This window comes from Gordionus sp. m RMFG-2023, chromosome 1 (assembly GCF_954871325.1).
Source record: "Gordionus sp. m RMFG-2023 chromosome 1, tfGorSpeb1-WG-v2, whole genome shotgun sequence".
Taxonomy (NCBI): domain Eukaryota; kingdom Metazoa; phylum Nematomorpha; class Gordioida; order Chordodea; family Parachordodidae; genus Gordionus; species Gordionus sp. m RMFG-2023.
In genome coordinates, this window is record NC_088775.1 from 65,905,904 (window position 1) to 65,926,426 (window position 20,523).

The window sequence follows — 20,523 nt, forward strand, 5'->3', positions numbered from 1 at the left end:
TATGGATATTCCCAAATAAATAAAAAGGCAATTAAAAATGTTCAAGGAATAAAGACAATAAATTACACAATCATTGCGGCTCTCACAATTGCAGGAATATTTCGATTCGAAGTTCTTGATGGCCCTTGCAATGCTATATATTTTAGCAACTTTATAAATGAAATATTAAATCATTTTGAAGAATCTAACATGATTAATATGATTTTTGTGATGGATAATGTTCCATTTCATCACATTCAATTAGGGAATCGATCGAAAGAAAAGGACATACATTGAAATATTTACCACCCTACAGTCCATATCTTAATCCCATTGAGAATGTTTTTATGGAAGGATTTTGTAAATAAAAATCCTAGTAACGAGGAAGAATTAATTCGTTATATAGAACATGGAGAAAGAGGAATATCTGAAGAAAATGCAAAAAATTATTTTAGAAATATGGAGACATATATCCCAAAATGTAGAAGGGGAGAAATTATTAATGATTAATATAAATTTTTGTTTCGTACTATATTAAATATATATCGTAATTGTAATTAAATAATTTAATATGTAAAAAATTATAATAAAAAAGTTGTCTGCCAAAAATTTAGTGAAAATTAAATATACTTAAAAGAATTATCAAAAATGAGAAGAAGAAAAATTGAGAAAAGATACAAATAAAATAAAGAAATCGCAAAAAGTTAGAAATAAAATAAGAAGGAATGACAAAAATAAATAAATTTAAGAAAAATTGAAAAGTTTATATATTTTTTTAAAAAAATTACGATTTTCCTTTTTTGAATGGGAATTTTCCTTTTTTGATTGACCCTTTTCCTTTTCTTTTGGGAATTTTCCTTTTTCGATTGACACTTTTCCTTTTTTGATTGGACCTTTTCCTTTTTTGTTTGACACTTTTCCTTTTTTGATTGAACCTTTTCCTTTTTTGTATGACACTTTTCCTTTTTTGATTGGACTTTTTCCTTAACCTTTGGGACTTTTCCTTTTTTGATTGAACCTTTTCCTTTTTTGTTTGACACTTTTCCTTTTTTGATTGAACCTTTTCCTTTTTTGATTGGGACTTTTCCTTTTTTGGATGGGAAACCCTGTATCATGTTTCACGTTTCCATTTTTTCGATCCTTAGAAAATATTTCTAGTAATATTATTCAAATAAATTATTCAACTAATCATTATTTTAGGTGATATTCGATCAAATTAAAAGCTACGTATACACTCAATATTTATAATATAATGCTGGAAAAATTTATTTAGATAAGCATCATTTTATCTCTCTTTTTCTCTGTCCCAAATTCAGGCAATTACGCATGCCAGGGAGATGGCGCAAAATGGCTAATACTTATATAAAAGACTATATTAAATTACAGCAGGAGCAGAAAATAAGGAAATTACCATCTACCAGTCGAATTGAAAGTGTAATTATTCAAACTCACTCCTTTTAAGTTAAATGGGGAGATAAGATAATTTGGAAAGTTATATTATATGAATTTTATATTCATTGAAAAACGATGGGTAAAATGCCGAATAGGTATGTTTTAATTATTTTTTAAAAACCAAGTCCGAAATTTTTCTTTTTTCTTTTGAAAAAATCCGCGTCGAGCCTGAAAGTATAAAATCTTGGTCGGGCCGAAATTTTTTTTTCAAATCTGGGCCGGGTAATGGTCCCTCTGCAGGTCTGCTTAAAATGATATAACGTTTATTTTATTTATATTTTGCGTTTTTATTGAAAAGCTTATTACATCTTCGAAAATGTAAATTTGCTATACGAAGTCATTTCTGAATATTGCACTCCCATAACTTGTCCTACCATGGTCGGCGCAGGCAATGTGTATTAAAAATAATATTCAATATTTTCATTATTTTTCTATATCTTACTTTTTTTTAAAAATGGTGAATATTTTTATATGAATCTTGAAGAAAGCTATAATTTATCTTTGAAATTTTAAGGTATAAATTTGAGCTAATTAAAAAAAAATATTCTTTCAATGTTTGTATTACGAAATACATGTAATATTTGCATTATTATATTTTTGTATATATTTATTGTAGCATCTATCCATGGATAGACGAAAAGGGAAAGAAGACAAAACTTTCGGCACCTTTGTTTGTGGATCATGTCATGACCAGTATCCAGAAAATCATTTTAGATGAAAATATATTCCCAACCAAATACGGTTTAAAATGATTTAAAAAAATAGAAGTGGAGCCCTAAATTCATTTTTTATTTATAAATTAAATATAAGATTATAATATGCGTTTAAAAATTAGGTTTTTTTATAAATCAAGTACATTTCCATTATAAATGTACCGGATCTCCCAAATCTTCCTTCTTTGAATCCACTCGGTTTTTTTAAAATACCCGGTGACCGGTTCTTTATATATATATATATATTAACACATTTATTTTAAGAAATGAAGATTTATAAATCAAAAGTTTTTTTTAAACATCCTTTTATTTAAAATATTGTGAAATCAATATACAAAGTAGTTAAAACACAAAAAAATCGAAATGAATAAAATATTCAATATGCTTTCGATTAGTTATATTTATTATACTGTTGAAAATATTAATAAATTTAAAAATATCTTTATTGAATTAAATATTCTACGCATAAGAAAGTTAATAAATATTTTTTTATAAGATCTAGTACTGGACCTGGCCCTGTAGTTAAAAATTGTTAGAATCGATAGCAGTGGAAAAATTGGAGCCTATACATCTCCACTTTTTAATTTTACCTCTAAATTTACTGGCTCATTTTTTTATTAAAGAATTTTTTTAATTAAAAAAATAATAACTCAAGGCAATCCCTTTCCTCCCTCTTTCGAAACCCAAGCCCGCAAAATCACTCGTTGGCTTTTTCAAGTGACTAGCCACTTGTATAGTTCCCATTACTTTCAAGCTTTAGGTTTGCAAGGCATTCATTCACATCTCAATACACTATTCGTTCACTTGCTTTTGGCCTTTTCTCTCGAGGAACCACTTTCTCTCCTCTTGTCCGATAACGAACCTTTAGCCGAACTGGCAACCATCCTGAAAGTTGACGGAGAAAAGGAAGTTGTGGTGGACGGGTTTGATACAATTCCGCGCGACGTCGAAACTGAGGAAAAGATTCAAAGTACTTTCAAAGGCGATGAAGTTAGAGAGGAGACAAATTGATGATTTCAATAGAAGCTTATCAATGACGTAAATTTAAAAAAATTTGGAATGCTTTTTAAAAAACTCGTTTCAAACTTTTAAAAACATAATAAATATGAAATATCCAATATAGATTGAAATCGGTTTGATATTCAAATAAAGACTGATTAACGAAGATATCTTTCGCCTTGGAGCAGTGGCGGCATTAAGAGGGTAAGGGGCTTAAGCCTCTTAAAATTTTTGATAGCTCTAGGAAAATTTTGAATTTTTAAAAGACGAATTCTTCCTTTTAATTTTACATTTGTGTTGCAATAAAAATAGAATGTATGAAAAGTGAGAAAATTGCAATAGTCGAATATATTAAACGTTCTGCAATCAACTTTATTAAAAATAAATTTTATTTAAGAAATTTTTTTATATCAGTTTAAAATAAATTGAATATAAATATGGCTGTGCCGATATTAAATATCGGATCGGCACAGATATTTAGCGTTTCCCAAAAATATCGGATCGTGCCGATACCTGTAAAAACCCGATCCGTTCTTTTTACTTTTCTTTTTTTTGTTATTTTATATATTTATTTTATATTAATAATATTTTCTAAATAATTTTTTTTTAAACAATACAAATGCATTTTAGAAGTTTTTTATAAAAATAGAAAGGAACACCCGAAGTTTTATTTATTTTAAATCTTTTTAAATAATAACGCCAATTTTATTATTTATACTTTAAATAATAAAAATTTTTTAAATATGTTATCTGAATTATAGAAATATTTTACAAAAGACAAAGATAATTTTTCAAAATGCGTTATCTGTAGAATTCTAATTTCACGGTGAGGAATAATGAAAAATTCATTTAATACTACCAATAACCGTAAACTTTTTTTAATTATTGTAGAAATAAAAAAATATAATTAAATGCATAATTCGATTTTTTACATAAAAAATATTGATTTCTTAATTACATTTGGTTCAAAGGGGGGTGAAAAATCAATATAAATATCGGATCGGGTTTGAACCAATATCGGATCCGGTCGATGAAAAATATGTGGATCGGCACAGCCTTAAATATAAACTAATGTCCAATTTTCATATCACATTCTAAAAATATAGCCATAAACAGTAAACATTAAAATACCAATCGAAAATAATATTATTGAAACATAAAAATAAAATATTATTTAACAATAATATAGCAATTTAAATTTCCTTTTTTTGCTAATTTTAAACGATCATTTCAATTTGAAAAATCTAGTGACGCCACTGCCTTGGAATATGATTTAATTGAAATAATGTTATAGGAAAATGGGTGACTTTTTCGTTCATTTTATTTCTCTCATAATGAATATTTAAAAAAAATAATTAGTTACCCGCCACACCTGCCTGCAATTATCTTAAAGCTGTAAACGGAATTCGGTGATTGTGATTCTTATTATAAAATTGAAATTTGTATTTTATAGATAACATAAATCTTCCTGTTTTCTAAACAAAGCAACTTTGCTTAGGACACTAAAAAGAGAATAAATTACTTGTAAAAGGGGCACTTAATAGGTTTAATAATTCTCTATATGTAATTTAATTTTTGTTTAATATATTCTGATACTATTTAATATTTATATTATAAAATTGCGTTTTTTGGATAACTTATTGAATAATAACTGTATTTTTTTATATAAAAAATTTATAATATATATTTTTTAAAACATCTACCGTCACATACTTTTTTTACGACATTGATATTTTAAATAATAAAAGTATGAGTCTTATCTATTGTTTTTAGTATCGTGTCTTATAATTTATTTTCATTATCAGTGTGCAATCGATTCTAACAAAAGGTGCAATATGGTTCCAATTGAATTGATACTTTTTTGTTTTAGCAATAAATCTGTTGATTATAAAAATAATTCAATAACTTTTATAGATTGAGAAAGCGATAATTATCAATGTTTTCTGCAGATTTTATCAAATTCTAACAGGGCCCAAATTGAATCGACTGATTCCCGAAATGATGCTATCAGATCAGCAGAAAAACGCTTTGCTGTGGTACCATGCACAACTCGTACTATGGAAAGTGTTAACTGTTGAAACCAGGTTATAACAAAAATCTTCAAATGGATAATCTTTTCGTAAAAAAAAATTTTGAGCAAAATGAAAAATGTTTTTTGTAAAAAAATCTTCTTTAAGCATGCTCAAAAGAATCTAGTAAAATAATTCCTCGTTTTTTAAGATATTAAAAATTATTAAATTAATAAAATAGGAGAAATAATTCCTTATAAATATATCCACGAAATAAAAATCCTCAAATAAAATATTTAAAAATTTTGAGAAAATCAATTCTGGGGAATTATTTTTGGGGATTTTTTTCCGCTTACCATTTTTCATAATCTTTGACTATGTCTTTTATGTTATTTTATAAAAACATTTGGGAATTTTTTTTATCTTTTTTAAAAAAAAAAAAAGGGAAAATCAAAGAAGATTTTTTTACTAAAACATTTTTTATTTAGCTCAAAAATCCTCTTTGAGCATGTTCAAAAATTTTTTTACAAAAAATCTTTACATTTTATGATCTTCAAAAAGAGTAAGAATTATGTAGATTTTTGAATTTTGAAAAATCTTAAACCATGGTTGAAACACTGGTATTGAGTCAAGAAGACCAACCTGGCAGAGAAACTGGTATTTCGCAAACTTCAGTACACCATTATCTCAAAGAGCCGCAGCTAAAATTTAAAAAAAGAGACAAGCTTAGGACCTGACCGATGCGAATAAGATTGCCCGTCTGGTAAGTACTAATCAACTTCAACGAAAATACCCTCAGAGGTTAGTTTACATATGGTTCACTGATGAAATGCCGTTTACAGTAAATCCTCCCTTAAATCTGCAAAATGATAGGGTGTACATTGCAGTTTCAATGAAAATAAAACAAGCTGCAAGTAATTAATTATAGCACAACATTTGACTTAAATTTTAAAATATTGATGTTTTCGTTCGATGAGTTGTAAAGTTTAATAAAAAAAATAAATTTTTATATGTTGGCAAGTTAGAAATTTGTTTGTCCAACGTTGAATGTGCCATTTTTACCGTGTTGATAGAATTTAATGAAATTTGCAGAAAAAATTGATAATTTATCCCTCTTTCAATCTAATTTTTTTTATTGAATTATTTTAAGAACCTGCAGATTTATTGCTAAGACGAAAAGAGTACCCGTTCAATTGGAACACAATGTACATTGTTTAAAATGTTGTCTGAATGACTAATTTATTTATTGTTTGAATTTTTTTGATTACCATAACAGAGTTTGAAACTGGTGTTGAATTTCGAAGTTTTTGGTATAATTGGTAAGATAAATATATTCAATATAAATATAATAATACCTTTTAAGGAGATATAACTTTTAAGGATATAACTTTATTATTACCAAATACAAACTATGTAAAAAAAAAGAATTCAAAATAAAATGAATAATTATAATTCACAAAATACGGGTTTATATATGTTAATCAAAAAAAATTAATATTCAAAAAAAAATTTTATATGCAAAATTAAAATAAACAATAGTATTCTCCGTCCATTCAAGTTCGTTAAGAATAATGGGTTTTTATATGTTAATAACAAAAATTAATATTCAAAAAACATTTTATATGCAAAATTTAAAATAAACAATCATATTCTCCGTACATTCAAATTCGTTAAGGACAGGCTTCTTAACCGATCTTTTAAAAACGATCGAATCCCGATCACGATCTTTTCAAAAAAGAGGATCGAACACGATCTTTTTTTCTATTTAAATTTCTGAAGGAAATTTCTGACCGATGCAAAATTAACTAATATATGTTATAAATTTATTTTAATTGAATAATAATATAATATAACCGATGCAAAATTAACTAATATAAAAATAAATTAAATATGGTAGAAATTTATTGTTGAATAATAAATATAACAATTATAATATATTTATTTACAATTAAAATTAGCTTTTAATAATAAAATTTTTTCTAAATTATCATCATTTTAACATCCGCGTCTTTCATTTAGAACATGTTTAGCCTTACGAAACAAGCGCTCCACAGGAGCGCTCGATGGCAAAGGTGTATTATATTCAATAAATATTTTTTTAAAATTAATATAAGTATTAAAAATATTCATGAAATCATCATTTGAATAAAAATTTTTTTTAACGGAACAAGCATTTTGTACAGTATTTTTCCCAAAAAAAGCATCAATGTCATCCATACATTCATTTAAGGTATCCGCATATGGTTGTTCCTGCATATTTCCCAAATGGGCAACTAATCTTTCTTTTACCATCATATTTTGTGGCAGATTAATATAAAGAAATTAACATTGTAATTTATTTACAAAGAATATTAATCAAAATATTAGCTTAAAATTCAAATAATCTAATAAATTTTTAATGTCTTCAAAGGCCCATTAATATTTTACTAGATATCAGAGGTTTAGTAGAACTGGCCTGTTAAAAATATTTTACTAAATTTTCCAGATCTTTGCATTTTAATATATTTTGCAGATATCTGATAATATAAAATAATTGTATAAAAAAATATTACCTTTTATCAATACCTCTAAGAACACTATCTACAAGGGGCTGACAATACCGCAGGCAGCTAAATTTCGTTAATTTATCTATCAATATCGATAGAACGGGAGTTAGATATCCCTGCTCCATATTATCCTCCCATTCCAAGATTTTTAACGAGATCGCCAAATGTTCCATAACCTATAAAATTTGAATTTATTTAGAGAATATCACTGTATTACTGTTGCATACTCTTTAACAAAAAACATTCCTCTTGCCTAAACATTGCAAATCCAATTTGATCACATACTTGTTCTACTTCTGAAAACTTTTCAACTTTTCAGAAAGCAATTTTTGAAGACATATTTTGTTTATTAACTAAAGCAAAACATTTTGCAAAAGTGGATCTAGATATTCGTTTATAATTGAGATCACTATCTGCCATCTCCGCATCTGTTGTTGCAATAAGGTTAAGATAATAGCAACAACAACGTTGATGTTTTGGTAGGCTGATAGTAGGAATAATTGGGTCATCAACGGATAATATGTCATCCAAATTTATCAATTCCATATCCTCACTACTATCTTCTTCATTTTCTCCAAAAACTCTAGAAATAATAAATTTATTTAAATATTTTTTGCTAAATATAAATATTACTTAAATGCCTTGACAAAGTTGGTTCCATTGTCAGTCACCATCTTCACCACCTTATTATGAATTTTATAGAACTTGTGGATACCCATGATTTTGTTGGCCAAAACATCATATGTTTGCCTCCCAATTATCCTCCACAGTGCCAAAGCGGCTGACCTTCTCTTGAGGGTTAACGGATCCAGCCAATGTGCAGTAAGTTCAATAAAAGCCCTAATAAAATAAACATTATAAAATTCATATAAATATGATATACCTTCGATGACCACTCCAACAATCAGCAGTGGTGCATACATAAGAAACTTAAGACAAATCTCTTATAAGATTTGTCGTCATTAAGAGAAGGAAGTAGATATTCTGTTGCCCAGTGTTTGGCGACAAATAATTTTTGTCGCAGGAGAAAAAGTTTTAATCATTTTTTCAAATGAAGGATCATCAACCAGAGACAGTGGTTGGAAGGTGTCAATAATAAAATACATGATAACCTTGTCTGATGTTTTTTGCGATACAGCTGGAATGTTTAGATTGTTAAAATTTAATTTAGATTGTCTGGATTTGCAACCAGAACCACTTTGGTTTTGCAGTGATATATTTTTTTGTGTAGAGAATTCGTTGAGGTGTTTGGTAATCTCATTTTTAAATTCACTGTGCTTTTTCTTTATAAAAGAAAAAAATAGTATGTATCAAAGTTGGATGAAAATAACATCTTCTAAATCAAATTTCATTTTTAAAATTTTATATGGAAATTTAAAGTTTAAAAAAACAATGTACAGGCTGAATGTAAAACCTATATAAACAAAAAAATGATAAAGGGTTCAACACAAATTTTGTTAAACATATTAAAGTATATTATTTAATTTATATATGGTTAAAAAAGGTACATATAGGTTATTTTAAATTTTAAGTTTACAATATTGTCTATCATTATTAAAAGTTGCCCAAGATGATATGGCCCAAAGATTTTGATAAAGTATTTTTCTATTATGAATATAATGAGGCTTTTTGGCATTTAAGAACTTATGGATTGAGTCAAATGATACAAAAAATACTTTCAATTAAAAATATATTATTAAAAAAAGCCCTAAAAATGTTGTCAAGAGGATTATATAATCAAGCTCAAACTGAAACTATAATACTAATTGATTAGATTTAACATATTATAATAAAGAAATAATAGAATAGTTATTTATTTTTCTTTTGGTGAAACATTGTTAAGTTCAATACAAATAACATTGAACTGGATGTTTTAATTATATTAAAGAAAGTTAAAATACATTATAAAGGCTTAATTATTAGTTATTACACTTCCATTTATTATAAATACTCTTCTTTTGAAAATTAAACTAATATAATAGTAATATTAAAAAATACCAAGATTAACCCTTCATCAAATATTTTATTAATTATTATCTAATAATTCATTTTTTTTATAAAGAATCTGTATCTAGATTCTATTTCTGTAGGACCTGCTCAACTCAGGAATGTAATAAATTAAATTTAAACATGAAATAAAAAAAATTTAAAAGATATACTTGTAAATGTCTCTTTAAGTTCGAGGATGATATTTTGGAAGATGATATTATCTACTTACAGAGACGGCATTTGGTGCTGATCATATTATAAGAGTTGTTTAATCCATTTCACAATAAGTAAAATACTTACGTAATTTCAAAAATGGTAAAAGATTCTCACTTATATCTGCTGTTACATCAATAGTAGAAGCAATAGAATCTTCTAAATCTATAATGGACATTTACATTTACCTATTAAAATAAATATTAATATATTATTATAAATTTATATTAAATAACTTGTAAGAGCTCTAAATCTCGTAAACAGAAATGAATAAATATATCTATAAAATAAATGGTGGAATGGAAGTTGATAAAATATGAAGATAGATGTTTTTTTAAAAAATAATATTTTAATTTAATTTTCAAAATTTTTATTTTATTTATTGCCTTTTAAGTAAAAAATTAATTTAAAAAAAAATCGGGATCGAATTTTAAACAAAATGATCTCGATCTCAATCCTCAATTTAAGTCAGAATCATAAATCTCGTAAAATTGACAAATTTGCAATCGAATCCAGGATCGTCGATCTTTTGATTCGATCTTTTAACAACTCTGGTTAAGGATAACTTTTATATTCATCTCTCATTTTAATATTTAAATAATAAAATAAAAAAAAACTTTTTTTTTCCATAACTTTAACACCTTTGCACTTCGACTTGATTCTACCACTCATAAACTGCTACCTTGTCCTCCCATCGGTTCTTCCTCCTGTACTGCTAACATGTTATTGTTTGTGCTAATCGTGTGACACCTCCGTAAAATATGATCTCCCCCACAATACCAGCAAGACATTCTTCTTCGAGATCCCCAATCCCGTTCTCTTCTACGATTGTACGACCAGTCTGCGGGTCTATCTACCGTCATATCTACATACCTGATCTGTGCCTCTTCTCTGGCGGCGTACCCATCTTTTAGATTCGGCTGATCCATCCACCATCCTAATTTCAATCTTCAAAATAAAGTTGCCCACTCTAACGTACGAAGACATCTATAACGGATTTAAGCTAAAAATATACTATATTTATTTATCTCCTATAATTCACCTGCTTCCTAATTCTAAATACTCATAATCATTCTCGTACTACCTATATCTCTCTCATTCTCTTTTACCTTACGTCAAATGTAATATTAAATTGTTCATCCCTTCAGCCGATCTATTCTACTAATTGTGTATTTCATACGTCAACATTATGATTATCATAACTCTCACAGACTGGTTAAAAAACAAATCAATTATGTCTATCGGCATTCTCAACATTCTGATTCTCATAACTCTCGCAGACTTGTTAAAAAACAAATCAATTATGTCTATCAGCATTCTCAACATCTCAGCAATTTAATCGATTCACAACGCCATTTATTCCTAACCTAGACACCTAGATCTTAATTGTTTAATATGCCTCGAAACTAATCCTATTCTTCCTTCAATTTCTACCTCTACCTTCTTTCTTCCTATATTCTTCTTCACTATACCTTTCCCCCATTTAACTGGGCCATCAAAAAGTAGTATCCAAACTAGGCTTCGATCTTAAATCTGTCATTAATTATAACTTCTTTCTGTTCTATTCTTTCTTTCAGAAAATCTAATTCAGTTCTAGTTTTTCTACCTAAAAATATCTCTGCTGGTGAGTATCCTTTGCTTCTCTTGGTATTGTTCTACGCTAATAGTAATAACCACCATTTTCCTTCTTCATATTTTTCCTTTTTTAACCAACTCTTAACTAGAGCTACCATTCTCTCCGCTTGTCCATTCCTTCTCGGGTAATGTGGTGGTGCTAATAAATGCTCAATCTTCCATCTATCACAAAATTTGTCAAAATCTCTGCCTATAAATGCTACCCACCATCTGATACTAAGGTCTTCATTAATCCATATTTACTTACGAAGTCTTTACCCTATTCAATGCTACTTTCGTCGTCAGACTAGATACCCGTTGACAATCTATCCATTTCGAACCTGCATCTACCATTATAAAATATTTCTTCCTTTCATATTCTAAAAAATCTATGTGTATTCTTTCACAGGGTACACCTGTTTCTGGCCATTTGTCTCCCCTAACTTTTGCAGGTACATTCGCACACTTATTACATGTTTCACAACTCTTAGATAATTCTACAATTTCATTATTCATTCTGGGCCACCAAATGTATTCCCTCGCCTTATTCTTCATTCTTTCTATGCCCTGATGTCCTGTATGTACGGCTGCTAACATGTCTTTCCTTAACCTACTTGGTATCACTAAACGATATCCTCTCATTAAACAATTGTCTTCTATATTCAATTCACCTCTCTACTGTTTTTAAAGGCCTGGTCTCTATCTTCCCATTCTTTATCTCCCTTCAAACAGGCTCTAATTCTCATTAATTCTTCATCATGCTAAGAAATCTTGTCTACTAGCTCTAAAGTTATCGGCCTTTCTCTTGTGTCTATCTTTAAAGCTCTTATCACATTACTATTTAATTCCTCTTCTTCACTATAATCTAAACTATTTATTATTGGCTCTATTTCCTTGTCTTCTAAGTCCTTATCACATAATCTCGATAATATATCTGGTAAACAATTTTGTTTACCCGCTCTGAATCTTATTTCGAAATCAAAATTCCCTAACAACATCAGCCATTTCTGTAACCTTGGCGACATCATCAACTCATTATTATCTCTTTTAAAAAGCCCTACCAGCGGTTTATGATCTGTATATAACAAAAATCTTTGGCCTAACAAATACTCTCTACAGTTGGTTAAACCAAACTTGACTGCTAAGGCTTCCCTTTCTATAGTTAAATAATTTCTTTCAGCCTTATTAAACTGTCTTGACACAAATAAAATCGGTCTTTCTACATCATCAACTACTTGTGATAAAGCTCCTCCTATACCTTCATTAGATGCGTCCACTGCTAAAACAATATCTAATTCCTCATTAAAGCACATCAACATAGGTTTCTCTACCAACTTTATCTTCAATTTTTTAAAACTTTCTTCCTGTGCTGCTCCCCACTCGAATCTTTTATTTTTCTTTAATAGACTATATAATGGTGTAGCAATTTCAGCAAAATCTTGAATAAAACGATGGTAATAATTTGTAGCTCCTAAAAATGACTGTAATTCAGACTTATTACTTGGCGCTCTCATGTTTACTATCTTGTCTATATTTTTGGCAATCGGAGTAATTACATTTCCCTTTATAAAATGTCCTAATTACTTTATTTCTCTTACTCCGAAAACGCTTTTCTTCATATTAGCTTTTAAACCATTCTCTAATATTATATCTAACACCTTAACTAATCTAGAATTATGTTCTTCTTCGGTTCTACCTGATATTAAAACAACATCTAAATAATACATAATTCCCTTAACCTTTGAAATAAAAAAGTCATTGTTCTCTGAAATATCGCAGCCGAAACTTTCAAACCAAATGGTAAGCGACAAAATGCAAATAATCCTCTATGCATCGTAATTGTCAACATCTTACTCGTGTTCTCGTTCACTTTAATCTGTAAATAAGCGTTAGAAAAATCAATCTTCGAAAAAAATGTTGCTCCTTCTAGATTTGCTAATAATTGTTCTATCCTCAGTAATGGATAACTAACTGTGCTAATCCATGGATTTAACGAAACTCTATAATCTATGCATAATCTTAAACTATTATCTGCTTTTCTAATGGGGACTAACGGTGTCGCCCACTTGCTATGCACTATAGGTCGTATTATGCCTTCTTTTAACCATTTATTTAATTCCTTATCGACCTCTTTTAACCAAGAAAAAGGCAATCTCCTTACTCCACAAAATTTAGGCTGGTAATTTTCTAATAATTTTATATTTACTTCAACATCTTTTAGTGTCCCTAACTTCTTTAACAACCTCCAAGTATTGACCTACAATCATACTTATTTCATGGCTGTATTTATTTTCGATAATCTATTCCTGTTCTACTGTCTTCTTAATTATCTGTTAATTGATTTCAACGGGTGTTACCTCTAAAGACTTTATATCTCTTGAACTCTTATTCTCTTTGTCTCTATATTCAATTAAAAACTCTGGAGTTCGATTTCTAAGTTTATCGAGAACTACATCTTGTTTATCTACTATATTAGGCAACTTAAGTTTATCGAAATCACTATCTATTGTTTCCTTATTTTCATCATTCATTCTCAAGATAATTTCAATAAAGACCGGATCTAATATTTTTATATCTCCCCAACCTAAAATTGGCTCAATATTCAAAGTAGTTATCCATAAAGTTATACCTCTATTAATTCCAGGTAATCTTGTTTTGTAATAACCTAAAATTTTCACTACGCTACCATCTAATTGTTTGGCTCTTATCTTTTTTATAACAAATTCTTTTCCTGGCCAAAATTTATTAAAATCCTTTATACTCATCAAACTAATTTCTGCTCTTGTATCTAATAAAAAACATATTTCAGCTTCCTCAATCTTTATCCTTATTCTCGGGCATCTATTTTTCATTAAAAAAATCCTCTAATTCAACCTTTAGTACGTCTACCAAAGTTGCATCTTTCGATTTATATATATCAAAATTTCTCTTCTCTATCTTTATGTCTCTCATTTTATCTCTACTTCTCTTAATACTTGATTTAAAATTAACAAAATTTATTATTATCACCAAAATTATCATTCAAATTATTATTAAAATTATCATTCAAATTATTATTAAAATTATCATTCAAATTATTATTAAAATTATCATTTCCTTCTATTAGTCATTTCTTACATCTCTCTTGTGTGTGTCCATCTTGACCACACGTATTACATCTTAATATCAAATTGTCTAATCTGCATCTAATAGCTACATGGCCATTCTTGCCACATCTCGCGCACTTTAAATCTTTCGTTAAATCACATTGTCGCGACATGTGACCCGGCTGGCCGCAACTAAAACAAATTTTTGTCTATAATTATCTGTCCGTCTGAAATTATCTATATTTATCTTCTTCTCTACATCTCTCAATATATTCTTAACCTTTTCTAATTCTATAATCTCTATCTTAATTAAGCTGTACTTCTCCCTATGATTACACCTAATGTAAAAACAAAAAAACCACAAAAACTATTAAAATTATATTATCTAAAAATAAATTCCAAATACTCATTTGATTAATATACATTATAACGTGCTTAATAAAAATCTAATTAAAAATAATTTAAAAATCCTACCAAAATTAATTAAATATAAAACAATTATTAATATTATAAATAAAAAGTAAAATAAATATATCATGAATATAATTTTTTTTACCTTAATTACGCTGATATATACAAAGAATTGACTTGTAATCACAATTTACTTCTTCTAAATTTTATTGTATCGTCTCTTTTAGACTGAAAATCTGCGGTCCCTGAGTATTTTTACTCTTCGGACCAGTGTTGAATTTCGAAGTTTTTGGTATAATTGGTAAGATAAATATATTCAATATAAATATAATAATATTTTTTAAGGATATAACTTTATTATTACCAAATACAAATTATGTAAAAAAAAGAATTTAAAATAAAATGAATATTTATAATTCACAAAATACGGGTTTATATATGTTAATCAAAAAAAATTAATATTCAAAAAAAAATTTTATATGTAAAATTAAAATAAACAATAATATTCTCCGTCCATTCAAGTTCGTTAAGAATAATGGCTTTTTTTTTATATGTTAATAACAAAAATTAATATTCAAAAATCATTTTATATGCTAAATTTAAAATAAACAATCATATTCTCCGTACATTCAAGTTCGTTAAGGATAACTTTTATATTCATCTCTCATTTTAATATTCAAATAATACAATAAAAAAAACTCTTTTTTTCATAACTTTAACAACTGGTACCCTGGGAACCGCGTCAAATTTAGAAGCCAGAACCTAGAGCCCACTTTTTAAAAGCTCCTTTAAACCATTCAGGTTCCAAACTACTATCTGAATAAAATGAAAATGTCATATTCAGGGTTGGCAGATCTCCCGCTTTTGGAGTAATTTCCCTATTTTTTACTTTAGTTTACATTTAAGCTTTCTCTCTATTTTTTTAACTTTCTCCCGATTTTCCTAAAAAAAATTCTCCATTTATTTTTTTTATAAATCGATCTCCAAAACTTTCCAATTTAAAATATAATAATAATATAATATCTTTTAATTTTAAGATATATTATGATAAATCATATAATAATACTTCCTATGATTCTTTTTAGAAATCAATCTATATGAAATAATATTTTAGAAGTAAGCAATTTATTATTTAAAAATTTAACAGTTTTATATAACCTAATAATTTTTGATTAATTAAATATCCAATTTTATTCCATTCATTTAAATTATTATATATAAATTTTATTCCAGTCATTTAAATTATATATAAATTTTAGTTTAAAGACAAGTTTAACATCCAAAACAATTTTTAAATTGCATCTAAATTGGAATTCCTTTTATTCAAATATGCAATACAAAATTTAATATTAGCCATGGAAGAGTCCATGACGTAGAAAAAACATTCAACAAGGCAAAAACATATATCCAATTTAAAAAATAAGCAATTATCAAATAATATCTAATATAGAATATATTATATATATACCAAATTATAATTAAATATAAATATATATCGATATTGGTGTATATAACTTTATTGATTCTTTATAGTAGAATTCCAAATTATAAATTAAAAATGAAATTTTGTAAAATTTAAAAAAAAACAATATTCAAATTCAAATCATCATAATATCATTAAAAATTATCCAACAAAATCTCTTATGATTATAAAATAATAAATAATGCTCTCCATTTCCTCTTTCTTCTTTCTATTCGACGTCACATATATATCATCATATATGACATCTCCCCTCTTTATTTCGCACTGTCCTCCTTTGATTCCTCTTCCTTTCCATCATCTCCTATCATCGTTTCCGTGTTTCTCTCCTCCTACTCTCTATTTGACTTACCTATAACGATCACTAGTTTCCGGGTTGTTATTTTTTCAATATTTCCCGCATCTGATGTACTCGTACATCAATGCTCTAATCCTTTCATCATCATCATATTTCGACTACTACCATTCCCTTTGTTCCACCATCACCATTTTTCTTATTCTTCATCATTGCACCATTTCTTCCCTTATCAATCATCTGTCTTTTTCGTCTCTTAACGTCTCTTTTTCTCGTTTAGTCTCCATTCTCACTCTTTCCCCCAAATTCATTTCCTCTATATATCTATATTAAATAATCGCGCATATGTCTGATTTATTGTGTGTTATAATAAAGGAAATTTGCCTGAAATACAAATTAATATGTTTAAAATGTTTATGTATGTCTTGTATAATACAATATTGTGTATTTTTGGTTATGTTTATATAAATAAAATATACTTTGTTTGTGTGTGTATTACAATATTATATAGATATATAAATTTATGTTAAACTAGACGGATCCATTTAGTTAATAACTAGATAGAGCAATTATAACTAAAATTCCTAAGTAAATTATATAATTATCACTATTCTCACTGAATTGTATAAAGCTTAATGATAGTAAAAATATAACGTCATATTACAAATAATTTTGACTAATTACAATCAAGGCCAAAAAAAATTTAAATTTATAATAGATGATACAATATAACAAAATTCTAATCTTTATTGTTCGCTTATCGGTTTCTATTTTGTCTTTCATGTTCGATGTTATCTTATCACTCCTTTCCTATCAGCCTTTATATCTGCCATCAATTATCGATCATTTCCATTCCTTCTTCTCCCTTTCCATTGAGTCTTTTTTTCTCTTAATAATTAATCTAAAAATTTCCCACTACCCTCCCCTTACACCACATTCCTAAACCTTTAAATCCCTTCATTTATATTCCCTTTTCCTATGATCTATAATATATAAATTTGTCCTTCCTATGCCTTCTTCCTTTATACCCTTTTATATGAATTCTAAATTTCAATTTATTATTCCCTTAACTGTGAGAATTTCATCAAAATCCGTCATCTTGATTCTAACTCTTTCTTCTACTTTATTATTAAATTTTATATAAGAAATTTAATCCTAATAAAGTTATCATCCCTCTTTATTTTCTTAAAAGTTCCACGTTATTCTTAAAAATTTAGTTAATAAAATCCTGTTCCAACAATGGTCTACAAAACATATTCAACCAGAACTAAATAAAATAATTTTACCTTTTACCTTAATTTGAAAGGTAGGCTTTAGTGTACTATGACGTACGCCTAATAAAAAAATTATTCAACCAGAACCAAATAAAATAACCTTCCTTTAATTCCAATGTAGGCTTATTTGTACTATGATGTACGCCTATATGATGCTGGTTCAAAAATCTTAATAAAGAGACACTTCTTTATTTTCACTTTTACCCTAATTTCCTTAAAATGTGGGCTTATTTGTACTTTGATGTACGCCTATAAATGATTCTGGTTCAAAAATCATAATAAAGAGACACCTATTTATTTTCACCTTTTACCCTAATTTCCTTAAAATGTAGGCTTATTTGTACTTTGATGTACGCCTATAAATGATTCTAATTCAAAAATCATAATAAAAGACACTTCTTTATTTTCACCTTTTACACTAATTTCCTTAAAATGTAGGCTTATTTGTAGTCTGTTGTACGCCTATTTTATTCTGGCTCAAAATGTAATAGAATTAAAGCTCTTGTCTTCTTATATCCTTTTATTAATTCCTAAAATTATAAGTTCTTAATATCCTTATTCCATTAATTTTTATTATAACTATATCCTTATTTTATCTAATATATATTATCAAATTTATATCAATGGACTCTAATATTCAAATTAGTGATCTGCATCGGGCCTAATTTTTCAAGCCCAGCCCGGTCCGAAATTTTTTTAAAAATAGTTTTGAAGGCCCCAACCCGAAATTTTTTTTAAAAAAATTTACCGACCCGGCCCGAATTTATTTAAATATAGAAAGTAATTTTTATAATTACTCAAAATAAAAGCCATATGTTATATGTCATTTAGTTTCAATAAATAAAATCAAATATTTTTATTTTAAATAAAAAATTCAATATAAAATTGATAAATTTAGATATATTTAAAAAAAATTCCAAGATCCGACCCAAATTTTTTAAAATATTAGGCCCAACTTGAACCCGCTTATTTTAAATAAAATTAGGTCCAAGCCCGGCCCTAAGCCCATTTGATCCGGGCCAGGCCTAACTTTGCAGATCTTTATTTCAAATGTCCTTATTTTATCTAATATATATTATCAAATTTATATCAATTGACTTCAAATATTCAAATGTCCTTATTTTATCTAATATCAAATTTATATCAATTGACTTCAAATATTCTATTCCTCTTTCATATAGTTTCTAATTAATGATTTAATCTTATCTATTCATAATATCATTTATTTAAAATAAAAAATCCTTATTTTATCTAATATATATTATCAAATTTTATCAATAGACTCTAAATATTTTAATTCAACTTAAATATAGTTTCAAATTAATTATTTAACCTTATATTTTCATAATATCCCTTCTCCTTGTATCATTATTTACTCTTATTCTTTTCATGGTTTAATCTCCTCTAATTTTCCAATACATCATATAATTTTACTAATGATATTTTCCTATAAAATATCACCATCCTATATTATATATAAACTATACATTTATAAAATTAGCGTTTTTTTTAAAGATATATTCATCCAAATTAATTGTTAAATTTCATTCATACTAATTTATACAAATCATCATTTGACTTATTATGCCTCCATATTTCTTTCTTTACTCTTACCACTTCCATCAATCATTACTTCTTCTGTTGTTGTGCCGCACATCCCAGTGTCTGAACCTGTTGGTGTTTGATTCCCTTCTTTATTGTAATTCAAGTTCGTTATTTTAATGATTTTGGTCACCGGCACCATTAAAATATATGTATATATATATATATATATATATACCAAATTATAATTAAATATATATATATATATATACCAAATTATAATTAAATATAAATATATACCTTTATTGGTGTATATAACTTTATTGATTCTTTATTGTAGAATTCCAAATTATGAATTAAAAATGAAATTTTGTAAAATTAAAAAAAAACAATATTCAAATTCAAATCATCATAATATCATTAAAAATTATCCAACAAAATCTCGCATGATTATAAAATAATGAATGAATGCTCTCCATTTTCACGTATTTTCATTATTTGAAGCATCAGTTAATAGATAAAATGGATGACTTTCCTAAATCCTCTAAGATGTGTTTCTTAGTTTAAGAACTCAGGATATTTAACACTATTTTTGAGGCTTTTGTTCTTCTACATTTCATGCCTTTGGCTATTTTGAATCAAGAAAGAGGATAGGCATTAAGTTTTAGTGCAACCTGTATACAAATAACTAAATGAATTAGAGATCACATATATATATATATATCATAATATATGATGCCATACTTCAAAAACAATCATTTATGTTGATAAAACATTCATTTAGTTATTTGTATACAGGTTGCACTAAAACTTAATGCCTATCCTCTTTCTTGATTCAAAATAGCCAAAGGCATGAAATGTAGAAGAACAAAAGCCTCAAAAATAGTGTTAAATATCCTGAGTTCTTAAACTAAGAAACAC

At 27.1% G+C, this 20,523-nt stretch overlaps 1 protein-coding gene and 2 long non-coding RNA genes across 4 annotated transcripts in view; 1 reads left to right on the forward strand and 2 right to left on the reverse strand.

Annotated features, from left to right (window-relative positions):
• LOC135931060 (MOB kinase activator 2-like) overlaps window positions 1–4,825 on the forward strand; it is a 68,147-nt gene extending 63,322 nt beyond the window's left edge. Inside the window, exons 3-7 of one of the 2 annotated variants that reach the window (XR_010572923.1) lie at window positions 1,730–1,826; window positions 2,048–2,172; window positions 2,800–3,182; window positions 4,503–4,552; window positions 4,597–4,825. Coding sequence is in view for 1 of the 2 variants with exons in the window: in XM_065467922.1 (XP_065323994.1) it covers window positions 1,730–1,826; window positions 2,048–2,172; window positions 2,800–3,155 (578 nt within the window). In the remaining variant the exon portion in view is untranslated. Of the gene's footprint in view, window positions 1–1,729; window positions 1,827–2,047; window positions 2,173–2,799; window positions 3,183–4,502 lie in introns of both variants that reach the window. The other variant, XM_065467922.1, reaches the window with a different exon arrangement.
• Window positions 4,826–7,345: 2,520 nt separating this feature from the next.
• LOC135922425 (uncharacterized) lies at window positions 7,346–8,695 on the reverse strand. Its single transcript, XR_010570895.1, has 5 exons — window positions 8,582–8,695; window positions 8,332–8,538; window positions 7,916–8,281; window positions 7,705–7,874; window positions 7,346–7,434 (listed from the first exon to the last, which is right to left on the reverse strand). It is a non-coding gene; the product is annotated as an uncharacterized LOC135922425 (long non-coding RNA).
• Window positions 8,696–19,557: 10,862 nt separating this feature from the next.
• Window positions 19,558–20,047, reverse strand: LOC135931228 (uncharacterized). The gene is made up of 2 exons (XR_010572972.1): window positions 19,903–20,047; window positions 19,558–19,752 (listed from the first exon to the last, which is right to left on the reverse strand). It is a non-coding gene; the product is annotated as an uncharacterized LOC135931228 (long non-coding RNA).
• Window positions 20,048–20,523: the final 476 nt, after the last annotated feature.